This window comes from Zerene cesonia, chromosome 4 (assembly GCF_012273895.1).
Source record: "Zerene cesonia ecotype Mississippi chromosome 4, Zerene_cesonia_1.1, whole genome shotgun sequence".
NCBI lineage: Eukaryota > Metazoa > Arthropoda > Insecta > Lepidoptera > Pieridae > Zerene > Zerene cesonia.
The window spans coordinates 2944067-2964301 of record NC_052105.1 but is presented as its reverse complement, the minus strand read 5'-3'; the positions used below and the strand labels follow the sequence as shown (position 1 = coordinate 2964301).

Here is a 20235-nt window from a genome sequence, read left to right as displayed (position 1 = left end):
TGAAATAACACATAGGCACTTTTTATACCGATATTCCTACGGGATACGGTTACGCAGCACGCTTACGCGGTTTCAAGCTAGTAATAACTGAATAATGGATCAAATAAAATCTTTGTCTATGTGACTTACCACGAATTGAAATCGAATACCTATTCGCTTTCCACAGACCTCACCTCACTTAACATTAGCATTTTCTTTAATTTAATAGTGGGCACGTGAACTGATGGTAAGCGATCACCACCTCCCATAAACATTCGCAGAGGATCCAACCATCCGTCTCCAAGTCACCAAGCTGTATCTAATGAAATGTGATAGATGAGATAGATAGTTGAAATTATTATTATTATATATAGATAATTTATTTTTATTGCAATAGCAAAATGTCGATATTAAGTACCGGTTGGTAAAATTCGATATATAACAATTTTTTTTTTTGCAATTTGCTCTTTAGCTCAATCGTGTCATCCTATATCTTCACAATCTCTTCTCTATGGGTACCAAATGGTATGTAATACAGGACAAAAATGGACTAGTAATACAAGAGGTATAACGATATGAAAAATTTAAAATCCAAGTTTGCTGCGATCACAAGATGGGGTTGGGGCAATTTGCTTGTTGTGATAAATTTTCGTCTATCTTTAATTACAACATAACATAGTTACCCTATCGCAATCTAGATTTCTTTTGATAATTAAAAATGGTATAAATGCAAGAATAACACGTACCTTCACTACTGCAGGTAAATTTAATATTGCTCACATCGTACGGACTTTAGCAGCACTCGACCTTTCAAAAGAGGTCAGTTAAACATATGTCTTTTTGGTTACTTTTTAACATGTTTAATATTTTTGCGTGAAACGCTGGCTTTCTGGATTTTAGCCTGTAATTTAATACAGTCAATGTATTATGTAGGTGGTTTTTAATTAATGCTAACAATCATAGAAAATTTATTACATTGTAAGATATGTATTTCAAGATTCATCATTATCATCATCATGATAAGCTCATATTTGTTTCCACTGCAGGTCCTTGTCTTGATTGAGAGTTCAGACCATAATAATCAATCACGCTGGCAAAGAGCGGGTTGGCAGATGTCACCAACAGTAAACAATAAACAATAATTATATTTTCCATAACATTACAAAACATATTGAGAACTTATATATTGATCACAAACTATTGTCCCACATATCATCGAAATTTTAATTCCTGGACATAATGGTTTCCACCCGAGGTTTTAGTTCGCCCTTTCAAACAGTCCTGGTTAATATGACATGCAGGTTAATTAAAATATCAATTAGATGCACGCTCACCTGGTCTTGAACGCAGGACTGTTCAATTGAATTACGGTCCTCAACACTGGCCACCACTCCTAGTAATTGAAATACTGGGTAGAAATATATCTGAATCAGCGTAATTGTTTTCTTTTTGCCGCAAGCTAAATAAAACTAATTTAACATTTTCGTAACAGGAGCGAAAAGATTTTGAAACTGCTTTTACGTGTCTTTTAGAGAAGATATTGTAGTTCCCATTTCCAATAATACAATTTCAACGTTTCACATTAAAATGGGACAGACTCTTAATTCGCAACAAACGTGACAAAAAATACAACACAGAAATTTAATTATAAATCAGATAGAAGACGGTAATTGAATGAAAGCTAAAAGGGAGCTATTAAATAGATCGCTGAGCCACGTTTTCTTTTTATAAAGACGTCTCGAATGCCAACCTCGGAGATTTCTCTTTAAAGGACGTCGTTACTGTACGTTATCGGTAAACGATTTTACTTGAATGTAAATTATATTTTACGCTGGCTTTTTGGTGTCCTTGTAGTTTTTTTTCCATTTCCAAATTTAAATGTATTTATATGCTGAGAAATTTGAATCTATTTATAGCTAAAACATATAGGGCCAGTACAGTGTAACTAAATTATTAGTCTAAGCAGAGAAACCTTTGTCGGGTCAACTAGTATACTATAAGAATATGCATTTAAATTTCTGGATGGAATACATCGTATATATTTGTTAAATACATTGTGAGGGGCCATATCAATAAAATAAAAACCTATAACTTATCGTTGTTACTAATGTAATGCATTCCTTATGTTTTAAGTTCTGCACATAATATTGCATAGGCACTTCTTGAAAGCTTTGAAAATAACATACGTTTCTCTGGCACCGATGTTCTCTCCCTAGTTTATTGAAATGTAGGTACGTTTGGTGTTGTTGTGTGAGGATGCAATTTCTTTGATGCATGTATGCATCGAAAAATTGCGTTAGAAGCTTTACTTAAAGTCTGTAGGGTCGTCACACTTATTCCGCGGCAGCCATTTTAAAAAAGAATTGTAATGTGTTTTCGCGCTTCATCTTCTGAAGTAGAAATCCTACAGAAAGCATGATTGCCCTCTGCTGTTTCTCAGAGTAGCCTTTTGGAATTTTAATTAAATTCTCAACACTTTTTCATATAAACGATAGCTCACACAAAGAGTTTCTTAAAATTGCTTTAAAGCGATATAAGTTATATATCGCTATATGTTCAAGCATTTACCAGTTCTATCGGGTCATAAAGATTTTACTCTTAATAATAGAGCAAAAGTGAAAAGCGATACAGAAGAAAAAATAGAACGAATTACTGATGCCAGACATGAACACAGCTACTTGTAATAAAAGATTTCACTGATTAACGTCTGATTCATTAAGACATGGATCTGCACTCTAGTCTAATTGCGGTAATGAGCTAGAACTTAGAAGCGTTGAATCTTGTTTAATGTGTTAATCTTCACTATTATGTATGCTTGGGATTTCATTTAAATATAGCATAGTTATAACATGCAACGGATATTTTAATGCTAGCAGGCGGCATAATTTTATCCTGATGATTTTTCGGTAGTTCATTCCATTTGGTTTGATTACGTAATTAATCGACGAGTATTTTTTGTGATGTAATGAAAGTAGAAGTTTATTTATTTATAGCAGATTAAAGGGGTTAAAATTTGAATAAAGTAATTGTTTAGAGGTTTTTTATAAAGACCTCCATAAAATCTGATAATATATGTATACTTATAAACGTATGTACACTTATTCGAATAATAGCAGCCTTTAAAACTTAACTATTATTTGAATATGAAACTAGTTGTTCCACTTTCATGATATTCGCTATTCAGACAAAAATACTATTTTTAGAAAGTACCAGAACAAGAATTAACTATATCCTATTGGGTTATCGAAAGCCTAATTTTCTCAAGGGAGAAAATCTGCAGGGAGTATGGGCTTACGATCCTATTCTAGAAAAGATGAATTGTTTGTATAGAATTTTAGTCTTTAGTTACTCCCGATATGTAAGTTTTCCGATTGAATTTTTTGATTAAAATGTAATCAAAAACAAATAAGTATCAAATGCTAAACTCGGGTAAATGCCCTTTTTTATAATATATCTGAAAATAATATTCCATTAAAATTGTTTCAACTTACTTCGAATATTGCTTTATTTACATCCAGTACTCGATTATCATTCTGGAACATTCCAGCCCAATCCATCAAGCCACCACCCATCTCAGTAGGTATATCATCAGCATTCTTGACTTATGCATGAACTCGTTACATAACTGCTATTTGCCATTCTAATCCCTTAAGATTACGCAAGCAAATCCTGAAAGGGTTGGGATGTGTGTTTTTTATGATAACAATGTCGCCTCAAGTTTTATGCGTATTGAAGAGTTTGTATAAGGACCTATATTTCGTTTCTACTAATATTATATTATCTGTGGTTTCTCTCTCTATATATTATGGGATAAATGTGGTTTAATAATAGGAAAATTTCCGATTTGGAAATGAATCGAAATATAGCGGATAAAAGTGAGGAGACATTCTTATCTCCTAATTTTTTATGTTTACTACGCAATAACTTTGGTTAAAGTGGTTATATGAAAATATAACATATGTAGTTTATAGAAATTAACTTTATATAATGTTACTAAATATTGAATCTTGTCATATTTCCAAAAAAAAAAACAGGTATGCTTGCCGCAATGCAATATAATATATTCTGCATAATATAGTCATCATCATCAGCCCATATATGTTCCCACTGCTGGGACTCAGGCCTCCTATGAGGGTTCAGGCCATGTTGACGATGACGATGTTTTCCTTCACCGTTGAAGCAGTGGTGATGTTATCTACATGCGCAGAAAAATTTAAAAATCAATTTATTTCCTGCGCGCTCGCCCGGTCTCGAACCCCGACTTATCGATTTTGAAGTCCGAGGTCCTCACCACTGAACCACCACTGCTTACAATATACATAAATATAAATAAATTACATAATATAGTAAGAGGTTTAAAAAATCATATTTTTATTCAGTAGCTACAAATTTAAATTCAGTAGCTTCTAAAACTGTCCTTTTGTTGATTAACTATTTATACATTACACGCATCTGTATAACCAAGAAAAGCATCCGTTTATTGTGCAATAAGCTTCTTTAATAAAGCAGAATTAACATATGATTTAAAATTTAGACGTATATTTAGATAAATAACCACGATTTAACGTTATAACGAATTCCTTGACTCATTTAACAGCGTTTGAACTAAATTATGGCGAAACATCACATGCCATTATATTATGGAAATAACTGTGGTCTCACATGAGTAACACTAACCACTTAACAACAAAGCAGTTAAGCAATATTTGACAATATACGTATTAGATTATCATGGTCTAAATTAGGGCCAAGTGGTTAACAAGTGAGTGCTTAGTTTTATGGTGGAATATATTTTTTTTTATCGTGTTAATTTAGAAAGTGTTATGGTTATAAGAAATAAAAAACAATATACTTTAATTATAAAATGGGTTTAGCTAGCGCCACTACCAGAGTCCACATACAGTATACAGTATACGAGTACATGTTAGTTGTCGATACATTTTTAATCTTTAAGCTAAAATAATATAAGTATCCATATAACTGCATAAACCATAGACGTATTTTAAACATTGCTAAACGTCCAACAGCCGATTTCTTATATTAAAATATACACGTCTGTATGTATTCATCATATCTCGTGCTAGTTAATGGATAGATAATATGGAAAATGTCAACTTCACAAGTCTCAAACAAAATGAGAGTTTCATAACGTCAGATATGAATGAGCTGATGTCAAAAGCGAAGGCTGGTGACAGCTAAAACCATTCTGCTATATTTCATTGATATATGACGCAACGTTCATCGTTGAAATGTGATGTGATAGGTTAATTCTATTGGAAAATAATGCAGCGTATTAGTATGATATTCAGGCCAATAGACTGGGAGCTCGTTGTCGATAGACAACGTATTTTTAGGACAAAATTTAGTTCCTGAAGTGTGGTTTATATGTGAATTACGAATACGTATAATTACTATTGAGAAAACTTTAGAGAGTAGTGAATGTTTGATCCCAAGTCGAGATTCGAGCCCGCGTCGTGTTGCCAAATTGAAGCAACAACTAGCCTCTCAGCCACCCGTAGAAAAGCATATCTTCCTATTATATATCCTATCCTACTAATATTATAAATGCGAAAGTTTGTAAGGATGTGTGTGCGTTTGTTGATCTTTCACGCAAAAACTACTAAACCGATTGCAATGAAATTTGGTACGTAGACAGCTGGATAACTGGAATAACACATAGGCAACTTTTTATCCCGATATTCCTATTGAATACGGACTTACGCGGGTGAAACCGCGGGGCGCAGCTAGCATAATATGAGTAGGAAATAGACTATAAATAATAGGAATTTCTGCTACTCTTCTCTGCTAGAAGAGTTGCTACGAGTTGCGTTGCTTTCCTTCTTTATAAAATTCTCATTTATAAAACATTAAACATTAACGTTTTATAAAATATTAACCAAATCAAATTACAAATATTTATAAATAATAAATTAAAAAATATATAATAATAATATAATTAAAAAATCCTTACTGGTTATTGGTACTAATGATAAAACTCATATCATACTATCTAGTAAAGTAACTCAGGTTATAGCATTTACCTAAAACGCTTTAACAATGGAGGTTAGGTTTAGGTTGATGAGTTATTAATTACTCTGTTTTACTGATAAATTATCATAACGATAAAATAAAGGAAAATTATATTGCATTGCTTAAACATCTAATCGGCTTTCATAAAATTAACAAAATAACATAATTACATATATTATGCATGTTCTTTTATAAAACATTAAGAAATACACAAAATTATTATATTTTGTGCCATATATGGTCAATTACGTGGAAAACTAGCTTTCTAACCGCAACTTCGCTCGCATTATAAAGGAATCTTCAAAGATGTTTCACATCGGTAAAACGTAATCTACGTCACTTATTAGCCTCTCTCTTAACTATCGTCAGACATAATTTGTATTATGAAATCGCTCCAATATGACGTGAAAGGAAGAATAATGACGATAAACTTCTGAAATCTATCAATAGTAGAGATACGGGTATTATTAAAATATTGCGATAAATAAGGAAATCTTCTAGACAGAAATCTACATAAGGTCCTTTCTTATTACAATTAATATTACTGCATCAAAATTACATAAGTGCACAATCCCATTCCTCAATATTAAAAATATTGTTCCACAGCAAAATCAAAGTTCACAATATTAATATGATGCTTGTAATAAATACATATAGGCACACAATATGTATACAGGTATAGTACAGCGCCAAGATATCTAAGACAGCTTACTATCCCGAGTTTCAGGTACCTTTAATGTAAGCTGTGACCTGAAATCTGGCTTTTGTTCCCCGCTCAAATACCCCTTTGTGTTGTTTATTGCTTGCGTTCCAGTGTGTAATATGTACTTTATTGACTTCAGTATTACCAGCTCAATATTATGGGTAATGCACCAAATGTACTGTTTGATTTATGACTGCGTTCCAGTTCAGATATGAAGTACGTCGCTGGTTGAGGATTTTCAATCTAAAATTTGCCTGACGACGTTTATTGAAGCTTATAAATTGTAGCGAAATATCTTCAAGTGATATATATTTTGCATCAGTTTGAATTTGGTTCAGTTATTTTGGACCGAATATAGTCGGGAGAAATAAAGCTGGTACAAAATGTTACATATTTCACGTATGATTTTTAAACATTTTCACACGGTATATAATCAACTAGCTTTATGCAGGCAACTTCGCCGGCGTATTCAAAGAAAAAGGAAGACAGTCCAGAGTTTTAAATTAACCTTAAATAACATATCTATCCTAATTCTAATTTATAATTTAGTTCAATCAACTATTAGTAACTATTGGTTGTTTTTTTGTTTGAAATTGCCTTGATAAGTAGGTACTTATTATAAACTAGCTGCGCCCCGCGGTTTCACCCGCGCAAGTACGTATCCCGTAGAAATATCGGGATAGAAAGTTGCCTATATGTTATTCCAGTTGTTCAGCTGTTTACGTACCAAATTCACTTTCGCATTTAAAATATTAGTAGGATTATTATAGATATTAGAATGACTCGCATAACAGTTCTTTATCGTTTGGATAATTTCTTGTATTAGAAAAAGCTTTTGCATTTCTGATAGGATACGTTTTATCTCTTTGAAAATAAGTATAAAATACGATAGAATAATAAGTGATCGTAATAATGTAAATTGCCTCAAGCAACTGCTTACTTATTCATGTTGCGATAAAATTGGATACTAACAAGAACAAACGTGCAGCCTTTATACGGTAGGGTAAACCATGTTTTATGAATAATTAGTTCTTTGTATTAGTGTTTTTAAATTGTAAAAATAACTCATAGCTTATTTAAATAAGCTACTTTAGAATTCACGTAACATTTCCTATTAATACCTTCATTTATATCTCCCGACACTGCAGACACAAGTTTTACTTTTATAAGGTCCTTTTACTGACAATAACAGACCATAAAAAGACGAAATCAGTCCAGCAGCTCACGCGTGATGTTGTGACCAACGAAAATAAGCCAGCTGGCTCTTGTCGCGCCATATTTGTTAAAAGTTGTTAACTTCTGGCTAAACTAGTGAATGACATTATTTCATGTTCACTCATATTTCATTATTTTATGAGAACTTCTTTTATTTTATGTCTGGTTTCTCCTGTCTTGTTAAACTTTCCTCTCATAAATGACTATTAGAACGATCAGTTGATCGAAAATATATTGCAGAATATTAAAACACCGTTTTTATTCTTTCTTATTAGCATTTACATATGCATTTTTGCTACATAATAAATATCTATTAAATGACCTTTAATTTTGTTAATTCACTAGTTATGGACAATTCAGTAATCTCGATTGTAATCTTTATTATTACCTGTACCAAAAACAATTCATGCTTTAATTAAATAACTTTGTTCCACTTCTCTGGTAATTCAGCACATTTATTTTTATGCAGATTGTTTGCCTTTATTGTAATTTGCATCACTGAAACGTCGACAATATTTCGATGAATTGTGAGTAAAGTATTTGTTTAATATACGTACGTCGTTTGTACACGTAGAATGTATTTTGAATCGTCAATATTCATACGACAAAGCATGAAACAAAATATAATAGTGAAGTCCCGTGTCCCCTAGTGGGGTATGGGGCAGATGATGTACATCCGTTTCACTGATCGATTTTCTTTAGGGACAAGTAGGTGATCAGCCTTCTGTGTCCTGCCAGACCGAGACATTTTTTTTTGTGCGTCCCCACCGGGAATTGAACCCAGGACCCCTCGGTTCTACGCTCACGCGTTAACCACTGTACCAAGGAAACGGTCATGAAACAAAATATATTATATAAAAATTATGTAAACAATATTGGATACGAAACAAATTGTTTTCCCTTCAACATACAATATGGCACCCTGACACTGACGCTTTTTCGAAACGATAAAATATTTGTAAAAAACAAAACTGACTTTGTTTGTACCTTGTACAAGAAATAGGTGGAATCATTAAGCCTGATATAATTGTAGTTGAGTAAAACTGGTTGCAAAAAGTGCAGCGACTGAATAAATTATTAGCTTTTATTTTAAAAATGTAAAACTCTCAATGAATACTAACACTTATAGCCAACTCTCAAGCCTTCGTACCATTCTTGGCTTTTCAAAATGCCTGTATAAATCGTTAACATAACACATGAAGCTAAATCAAAGGGCTTTTTATGAACTGCTTCCTACCTCAGTTCGTTTCTAAGAAGCCATAATTTATTCATAGCTTATTAATATTCACGTCAGAACATCTGGCTTTCATCAAGACAGAACAAATTAATCATTACTTAGGAAAAGTCAAAGGTTACATCATAACTTTAATTTTAAAGTAGTGAAATGCTTTTTTCTTCATTATATACTATTGAATTTTTATACGTAACAAACGTAAGTTTCGAGTTGTATCGCATTTCAACCGTGATATCACTGGAATAGTTTAATGTAAATATTTTTAGAATACTTTAGATTGACTAGTCCACCTGTTTGGCACAGTGGTAAATGCCTAGTCCGAAGTCTCAATCTGGGCACGTGAGGCTGATTCAGATGATCAAGAAAGTGCTTGTCCTTAAGAAATACTGATCAGTGAAATACACGTATTATGCATCACTAGCTGTGACCCGCGGTTGAAACCGCGTAAGTCCGTATCCCGTAGGAATATCGGTATAAAAAGTGCCTATGTGTTATTTCAGTTGTCCAGCTATCTACGAAGCAAAATAGTATTATTATTCACCAATAGATGTCAGGAAAAAAAAACACGAATATGACATTTTCAAAAAAAAAATTCTAGCTAGATCGATTTATCGCCCCCGAAACCCCCTGTATACTAAATTTCATGAAAATCGTTGGAGCCGATTCCGAGATTCCAATTATGTATATATATATATATATATATATATATACAAGAATTGCTCGTTAAAAGGTATAAGATATCTGTACGAAATCAAAAAATAGCTGAATAAAAGTCTGGGACTGGCTGGGCACAGCAGTAAATAACAGATATATAATAGGAAAAGAAAGCATTTATTTCAAGGAATTAATAATAAGTTAAATGCCCTCATACCAGAAAAGGGATACAAAAATTATTTACAAAAAATAGTTAACAGAATCTGATACGTATTTTAGTTTAAAAGAATATGAAAAGAAACCAATAATGAAAAAATAGTAACTAAAAGGTATAAATAAGATTGCTTACTGTTATAGACTTTCTGTAACTATTTTTTATATGCAATATAATTGGCTAAGTATTTTATTCCATTTTCTATAAATGAATACCAAAAATCCTACAAGAACACCAAATAAAATCTTGTCTTTTCTTTTCAGGTAAGCGGCGTAATGCGTAAGCGCCTGTGATGTATCCTCTAATATGCAGTGGAGCGGCCTTAACCTTGTGTGTTTAGCGTTATGCTGTTTCCATACTGCATCAGGTAATATGATTATAATTTACTAGACGCTCGTCCCGGCTCCGCCCGGATAGAAAGATTCCTGTTTCATAGCAAGAGAGCATTTAACGGGGATAAAAAGTATACTATCAGCCAAGTCAGTTCATCTCTGTCTGTATACCAAATTTCATCACAATCCGTTCAGTAGTTTCAGCCTGATTGACGAACAAACATCCAAACGATCAAACTGTCACATTTATAATATTAGTGTGATTACTTCACGATTATTCGACAATTCAAAAGGTGTATCATTCGGTAAATTCATTACAAAATATGGTTTTGGGATCGATTCCTGGTGGGACGCACAATAAAAAAAACGTCTCGGTTTGTCAGGACATAGAGGGCTCAGGAAGAAAATCGATCCGTGAAACAGATGTATATCATCTGTCCCATATCCCAGTAGGGGACACGGGACTTCATTTTTTATGCATATTTCATTACTTTACTTTACTACCAAACGATAATAATAACTTTATACAATAATATAATCCATTGATATATTTTTAAGAATCCAATCAGATTTAATATCCATTAACGAGTGAAAACTGCAATCAGTGAAGCTATTCCAATCTATGCAAATTTAATTTCTGCTTGCGATTTAAAATGTGATGAATTTTTAAGGTCACTTTCAGTGTAGATTCTATTAAAGCTTAACGGGAGCCTGAGTAAAGTCTGAGACAACTGACAAAATTAAGGAAAATCATATGTTTCTTTTTATTCCTGAAAACTTCAATGTCTTAAACTTTCAGTTGCTAACCAAATTTAACATTATCTAATATTCGAATCTAAATTTTAGCTCATTATATTTCTCATGAAAAATATGATTATCACTTATTCTTCATATGTTTTCAATAAATTTCTACTAAATTAAATCCACAAATATAGTGTTGTAGGTATCGCTTATCCAAATATTTCAAACAGATTAACGAATCTTATTTTAACTGCGTATAAAATAAGACCCAAAGTTAAACTAAGGAAACTCCCAGCAGTCGTAGACTCTATAACAAGATTGCTACGCCGTAGCACCTAGCGTAGCATTAGCTACACTAGTACGTGAGCCTCACCAAAGTATAAAGAGCTTTGTCGCACTAATTTGTTAATACCTTTAACAAAGAACAGTTTCTTGGCTTCTTTGTACTTCAAGATTTAATGGAATACTTTCATACTGTGAATTTAAGATTTATAAGTTGAAGAATGTATGATAAAAAATATTTTTTTTAATACCTAAATTAGCATTGGAAGCTCAAAGGTGAAAAAAGTCCAATGTACCCTAGTGGGGTATGGGGCAGATGATATTCATTTGTTTCACTGATCGATTTTTTTATGGACAAGTAGGCGATCAACCTTCTGTGTCCTGCTAGATCGAGACATTTTTTGTGCGAGCCCAATATCCCTCGATAATCCGCTCACGCGATAACCACTGTGCCAAAAAGGCGGTCAAAGGTGGAGCTACTGAAGAATTAATTTACCTTTAACTGTAATGTAACTGAAATGACATTTATTCACAGTACTGCTGCTTCAATTGGGGCATCAAAATACCGCGTTGATGCGATGAAATGTTTTAAAAGTATTTATCCTTTGCATTCTTAAACAGAAAGAACACGTAGTTTCTGAAAAATTTTATTTAACAGCTTAAATATACAACTATATATATAACAATTTTGAAACGATCCGTCTTCAATAGAAAAAATCATAATTAAAATTCAAACCATTCGAAAGCCTACAAAGGCGCCGTTTTTCTGAATGAATTTCGTAATTTTTGCCTTCGCTCCGACACTCGAACAAATAGGCTTTATTGGAATTAATAGCCGTTGAATTTTAGATTTTTTATAACAGCACGCAAACAAATTACGTGGGTGGTACACGGCAGGTGAACAATTTAAGTACCCGTGTATATATCTTATTAATATTTGAATTATTCATTTGAAAATTTTTCATACGGCATAGTTCCTTTGCGTTAAACTGATAACTTTTCAATACGACAAAACTTTTGTAATAAATTATATCATTGCACTTTTAGCAGTATTTTTCTTGTTTAATAAACACTAGCTTTTGCTCGGGGTTTATACACTTATATAAATATAAACCTTTTGTGTATTATATATATAAATCTTCCTTCCTTATAAAAATCCAGTGTCTTTTTCCAAAAGCTTTTACTTTAATCTGAATATCTTTGAATACACGTATAATTTCACCAAAACCAATTCTTTAACACCACATTCATAATAAATTCTATCAATTCACTTGTCAACCATACACGTGACTGTAATTACATAGCATTATACTACTTCTCTGAAACAAAATGGATAGCAAAACGATCGACCTTAATGTTTTACAAATAAAGAAGGGATTCCCTTGTTGTTAAGCCATTCCCATTCTATTCAGAACCGTTGCATATAGAAGATCACGTCCGAACGCGCCGAAGCGATGAGAAGGACGGCTTGGCATTATCCAGAGAGATTTTCAGGAACATTACTAAGAAATTGCGAGAAAGCATACGAGAGGGTCCGACTGACAACGATCATTTATTACAGGGTGAGTATCGATTTCACCACGGGTTAGTCTAGGGATGTTTGTAAATATATTAAGACAACATCTATATATATATATATATATATATATATATATATAAATGAATCCATATTTTCCTTGGTTACGCCATCACGCGTGACCGGCTGGACCGATTTCATAAATTCTTTCACCATTAGAAAGCTGTATTATAATTAGTGACATAGGCTATATATGTACCGCGGGTGAAACCGGGGCGGACAGCTAGTTACTTATATTTTGTACGTCATCTCATAAAATATGTTCCTACTATAGGGAACAGTCCTATAAACATGTGATGTATAAATAGTTGAACTACATTTTTTTACCATAATATGTGTCTATAATAATAAAAATTAATGGCATTATATATTTTGTTACATTATATGGAATAGTATAAATAATTATTATTTCACACTCGTATTTTATTTCTCCAGAAATTCAATACTCTTCACATTTATACCTACGTTCATTAAACTAATGAGCAATAATTTCAGTTTGAGAATGCCGTATTTTACACTTCTATTAATATGTAAATAATTAGTGGTTATCGATCGATGATCATTATCACACCTTGAAAATGTGTCGTAGGTATAATTACGTTAATTCTTGATTAAAATATTCCACCTCTTCATATTGCAATTTATTTTTCTTTTTACTTTATTTTCTTACTCTTTTACTATTATACTATAATTGCTATTATGAATCATTAAATACATTTTGAATTACGTCTTTAAATTCGATATTTTACTTATGAAATAAGCGACATGCAAAACGTCAAGTTTTGATATAATTTTGGTTATTTCCATACATTGTTCTCAAATGCAAAACAAAATTATATCGTTAACGTAATTGAAAGCGTTCGATACACAAATGACCGAAGTAAATTGCAAACAAAAGGCCAGCACACAATAAGCAGTCTCACCCCTAGCCAACCTTTCAATATAGCACTGTAAAATAAAAAACTTGCATATTTCAAACAAAGAGAATCCATCAAGTTAATTGTTTGCTTGTCTTTAATGGAACCTTAGTTCGTGTCGAGGAATGTAGAACAGCCAACTAATGAACTATAAGCATTTTCTTTCATATTTTATTACGTCATGCTTATAAATATTTTTACCTATTATTACTATTTCAACATAAATGCGCAGCAGTGCATTGTGCAAATGAACTAAAGATCTTTGTTGTTTATGCCAAATAAGTTCTCACTCTGCCAGATTTCACCTTTTTTGATTATTAGATTCTTTTACCAGTGGGTAGCGTGCTGATATCGTGTAATTGGAGGAAGCTTTAGTTTCTCCCTGTATCTCAATCGAATGTAGCATATCGCAAGCCATTTGCAGGTAAAGTTGAGGAGTCCCGCCAGTATGCCCCATACCAGGAATTGCACCACCACGAGCGGCACTGGGGACCGTATTTCGAAGAGAGGAACATTACGCAAGTGACGGCACATGTAGGGGCCGAGGCGCTGCTCAATTGCAGGGTCGTTATGCTCAAGGATAAAACTGTAAGTTATTGTTTAATAAAGTAGCTTTTTTGTAGGTTATGGCACCTTATTTTTTGAGGTGCCTCAATTTAATACATCAATAATGAAGCTGTTGAGATCCAGTTCTAACTGAACTTTAACGACCCACTATCAGATTGCTTTCAGGGTCCTATTTTGAATCGGAATAATAAATATAGTATGATAAGAGTGTTTTACGAAAATATTTTTTAGAAAGCGTTCTCGTCTATATAAATTCAATAAACAAAAATCAATAAAACATTGTATGTCTGCACACAAAGCATTTTAAACCTTTGTCAATAGGTAATGTGGCTCCGTCACACAACAGAAACGGCTCAACTCTTAACCGTTGGGCCCGCGCCGTACGCCGGCGACAATCGCGTAGCTTCGAAATTCCAATATCCTAATAACTGGAGATTGAGCATCAACCCCGTGAAGTGGTCGGACGCCGGCCGGTACATGTGCCAAATATCGACTCACCCGCCAAGAACGATATATACAGATTTGACTGTGTTACGTAAGTGTTCAGTTTGTTTGCACGCCATCTAGTGTGTGAATTAATGTATAACATATTTTATGACAAGGTGTATTGAATCATTATTTTACATAGAGCTAATCTTACAACGTACAACTTTTAGCTATCACAATACAAATTTGTACGCTAGGTTCTTTATTGTTTTTTAAATTAACCATATTAGAGTGTGGTGGTGTGTCTGAGATATAATGAAACTGAGATACTATAATTATCCCAATCATCCCATGACCAAATATCAGACTAAATACTAGTACAAGCTAATATTTGTTATAACGATTATTTCATTCATAAAATACTTCAATATAAGTAAATATTGAATGACTAACTTCATTTTGTTTCGTTGTTTCATTTTGAGACAGTCGAATAAATTTTATCTTTAAATGTATACAAATATTTATAGAAATTCAGCTATGCGTAGATAAGAAAATAATCTTTTCACCGTTAACAGTCTTTAAACTTGCCATAAAATCTACGAAATTGTGCTTCAAATCTGTATTTTTTTATTTCGAGTCCACTCTATTTCAAATTCATTTAAATTCATGCAGCAGTTTCATTATTTTTATTTCTTTTTTACGTCTACATAAATCACCGAATGCCAGTCTCTTTGCTCTATTAGTGACATTACATTTTAATTAAGTTTTATTACACATTCCGAAAATTTACGTCTCAAATAATGTTGTAAAAACAGCATAACCCTGCCAAATTGTCGCGCGACGAATTAATGGCAATTTCTCAGTGCTTGCAATAAAAGCCTATGCAAGGCTGTAAATATTTGAGGTTGATCGCCTTCAGCGGTGATCCCAAGTGCAATAGAACCGTTTGATAGGCTCAGCCGGTGATTGGATCGCTTACATAACGATGTGGGGTGGAACAATTTGTGATAGCGCCAACACAATTCTGCCGTGTTTTAGCATCAGGTCGTGCTTGTTACGTGCTTTTTACACGCTTTTTATTAGCTTCACCTGTATGTTTGTTTGTTTGTTTGTTTGTTTGTTTGTTTGTTTGTTTGTTTGTTTGTTTGTTTGTAACCGACTTCTTTGGGCGCGATTTTGACCCACTTTAAACGGCCAGATTTCGTTCAAACTTTGTAGATTTATTGAGGACCGATGACAATACACTAATTTGATAAAATTAATCCAGTTTTCAATTTGCAAAATATGATTTTTGTCAAAGCGTGTTTTTTAGTTTTTTTAAACTATTATATTATTATTGGGATAGTTTGATTTATGTTTCTCGAATGTGTGGCATACTTGAAGACGTTGGTATTTTTCTATGTTTATCATACGATTACAATATTTCGTTGCATTTTCTTTTAAGTAACATTTATTATCAATACTTTATTAGTAACGAGTATATATTTATGCAAATAAAGTAAAAATATAAATCATTCAATCAAATGAAGGCATTGATTTATTCGATAATTGAGAATGAGCGATTCATTATCGCTCATTCTATATTTTAGAATTGAATAAATAAATGTTTGAGTTTGAGCATAACACTATTTAACAAAAGTATCATAGTATATTCTTGTGTCTGATTTTACGCAAGTCTTACACATTTAGAAATTATATAATTTTTTACGCGATTTATTCATTAAAAGTACTCGCAACGTCGGGTTAATAATATAATGAATAAATTGCGTTTAAAATCCGTTAAAAAGTCCTTAATTTCTAAAAGTAACATGTTTTTTTTATTTCTAACACAGCTCCTGTTCTCACAATTAACGGTGATTCCACGCACGATGTCAAGGACAAATTTTACAAAGCAGGAAGCTCCATAAAGCTAACATGCGTAATATCTGACGAGTTTGTAACCACATTACCTACAAAAGTACCAATGATAATAACTACGCCAACCACGTCAGCCCCCCTCACAACCACCACAGAAATGACTACGAAAATGAGTACAATATTAAATAAATTAGATTTAATGTTAAATAAGAGTTGGAGCGTAGAAACTACGACGATAACGTCGACTGTTAGTATAAGTACCACTACAAAAAGCGTTGAGGCGAAGACAGAAGTGACTGTGCAGCCAGTCACTAGGCCAGTATTGAATAATATTTATGGTTTAGTGTGGAGGAAACAAGGGAAGGACATAGTGAATTTTATTACGTGGAGAAATATGAGGTACGTTCAATGTATATTTCCATTTTGTTCTACAACTTCTTGGTCTTTATATGCATACGGTTTGTGATATAACACTTAAATATTTGGAATGTTTGCATGTGAAAGTTTTTGAAAATAAATGCAATTATAACACTAATATTTTCAGAGGGTTTTTTTAATCATTCTTTTTTTATTAATTTAAAAATTAACGTGTAAAGAAATGTAGCTTGCTGCCTCGTTATTAAATTCTTTTAATAAACGATTCTATATTAATAAATGATAGACTAGCACTCTATTACAATTTATTACTTTTATACAAGCTAACCACTCAACAAAATAGTAAATTTACCGTTGAAACTTCCACCTTCTATTAAATTTAATAAAAAATATGAGAGTTTCTTGAATTTTTTTCTGAAAACAGTTTTCCGAACCGGTTGTAACTAATTGTTGGAATATAACGATTTAAAAGCGCTCCTGGAAGAAATTTGAATGCTAATTTCATTTATTTCAAATGCGATTCCCGTTAATGAAATACTTTAAAAAGGTATTAATACATAACAATTTTTCAGTGCCACATTTAGCGTATCTGCAGCATCACAGAACGACAGTGGTCTATATAGCTGTCATTTGTTGAACCACTCACAAGTTTCTATTAATGTACATGTCCTAAGTGGTGAGTAATTTTGCTTTTTCATCGTCATCATCGTCGTCATTGTCATTGTCCACATTTGTTCCTATTATGGGGACACAGGCCTCCTATGAGGGTTTAGACAATACTGGCCAATAATACCAAACTGGCCATGTGCTAGTTGGCAGATGTCACATTTCGTCGATCATCTAATTCTTGAACATGCCGGTTTCCTCACGATGTTTTACTTCACTGTGTTGAGCAGTGGTGATGGGAGATAATACACAGATAAAATATAAAATCAATTTATGTCCTACACTCGATCCTTCGACGTTTTGATTGAAATCCGAGATTATGACCACTGCGGTATTCTCTTTTTCCCTCCACTGCTTCCTGCTTTTTGATATGTTATTAACTTATTCCTAAGCAATTCATTATTTTCCATACGGAGATCTGATTAAATTGTTTTACAGGAATTCGATTTTATTGGGCTAAGTGCCAGAAAATGGGTTTACATTATGTTGTTGTAGTCGATGTTATTGTTAACATAATCGTTGTAACGTTAGATATTGTTTATATCGCGTTATTCATTAGCGTACTTTTAGAAATGATATAATTTTATTTAGTGAGCATTAGTTATTATCTCATTTTATACCCACAATTGGATAGACAATACGTGTTTTACACATATATACCTAGAATTCAATCAAATACGCCAGCCTTTTCCATTTACAAAACAAATATATTGGAACATACTGTTTACATAAAAATTCCTCGTCATAAAAAATAAACGATATTAACAAATATTTTTATAACATTTCACTTTTCGTAAACCAATAAAACAAACGTTTATTTATACACTTAAATCTCTTTCAATAGCGATACTTTTATTTTGGGTTTTCGATTTCAATATTAATTGAAATTGGCACTTTTTAAAATTTAAATATTTTCATTTTTAATATTTGAAACTAAAGTTGTTGCGTATTGGCATTATTTACTCATATAGTATTCTTATAAGAAAGGATGGGTATAAAAGGAGGAAGGACGCTTCTTATTCCTGTTTAAGGAAATGAAAACAATGTAATAGTATAATGCCGATTTTATGTAAGTAGGTTATTCCTTTGGAGGGTTTTGAGGTTGCTATTGGTTACTTAAGATGATATTGAATGTTCGTATATTTATGCTGAAAGATAGAAATTGTGTATTGAAAATTGATGTGAAAATTTCGTTGCCCTGCAAAACAATTATGATATACTGTTCGCCCCGGCTGCGCCCGTGGTACATATATAGCCTATGGTTAAAGAATTTTTGAAATCGGTCTAGTAGTTTTGAGTTTTTCCATTAAACAAGCAAACAAACAAAAATACAAATTCTTCCTCTTTACAATATTATTGTAGAAAGTGAAAGAATATAAAGATTTAATGCATTAATTCTCCCGTTATACTAATAATTAATTCATAATTTACATTTTCTGATGTTCAAAAATTGAGCTTTCAATGAAACAAAAACCGTTTTATCACTTTTATTATTTCTAAACCCTCGTAAGAAAACATTTCTCAGTATTTAATCGTCAATAGCTTTCTAATATAAAAGGCTGACTAATATATCGTGCAGAAATATTGAAATATATCCTAATATTATAATCTTGTTATTATTTACAGGCGAAAATCAAGCGGCAGTCCACCACGATACATGGAACAAGGGTTCATTGTTTTGGCAACCTCAGATACTATACCTACTCGCTATTGTCCTACTTTCATCATTTTTTACTTGAACTAAGATAAATAAATAATCATTGTGGGCTATAAGCCCAAGACAAGCTTGCATGAAGTATAAGTAAACTGATAGAAAATACTAAAATGTAATGTAATGGTTGTAAATGTGGAACGGATGGCATTGATTTTTTTCGTGTATAATTATCGATATACTTAAGGCAATTGTTTGCATTACAGTCTGAAAAGATTCATATGTTTAATAATATGGGCCAAATTAATAAGCCAAATCACTACAATAAAAATTAAGTAGATATGCGAGATTAAAAAAAAGTAAAAAAATTGTGTGTATATATAATTTTTAAATAAACATGTTCTACGGGTTCCCTCGTTCTGGAATGGTTTAATTTTCTTATTATAGATTTATGAATTATACGTAATTCAAGACTTTCAAACTACATAATACGCGAAGTCAGAAATAAATCAGTTTAAAGTACACTGTTCATTGTACATAAATGAATAAGCCAAATTTATAAGATAATCTATGAAACATTTCGTTTAATAACATAAGCCATAATATACTGAGCTAGATAATTTAAAATATATCTTTTATAAGTGATAACCTTAATTGTATGTACATAATAATCATTAAATTAGGTTATAATTTCTATTTTAAGGTTAAGCATTAAACTTTATGCTTGAGACAATTAAGTACTTTATGTAAATAAATATAATTTGACGTTGTTTTCGTAATGGTTGTAATAAATTTGATGATCTTTTTGTGGACGGC

General features: G+C 32.2%; 1 protein-coding gene across 1 annotated transcript in view; it reads left to right on the top strand.

The window, feature by feature from the left end:
* LOC119839656 (cell adhesion molecule 1-like) overlaps positions 1-19562 on the top strand; it is a 22744-nt gene extending 3182 nt beyond the window's left edge. Inside the window, exons 2-8 of the mRNA XM_038366056.1 lie at positions 10293-10396; positions 12797-12946; positions 14302-14465; positions 14766-14979; positions 16703-17126; positions 17675-17778; positions 19395-19562. Of these exons, the coding sequence (XP_038221984.1) occupies positions 10336-10396; positions 12797-12946; positions 14302-14465; positions 14766-14979; positions 16703-17126; positions 17675-17778; positions 19395-19507 (1230 nt within the window). The 5' untranslated portion in view covers positions 10293-10335 and the 3' untranslated portion in view covers positions 19508-19562. The remainder of the gene's footprint in view (positions 1-10292; positions 10397-12796; positions 12947-14301; positions 14466-14765; positions 14980-16702; positions 17127-17674; positions 17779-19394) is intronic.
* Positions 19563-20235: the final 673 nt, after the last annotated feature.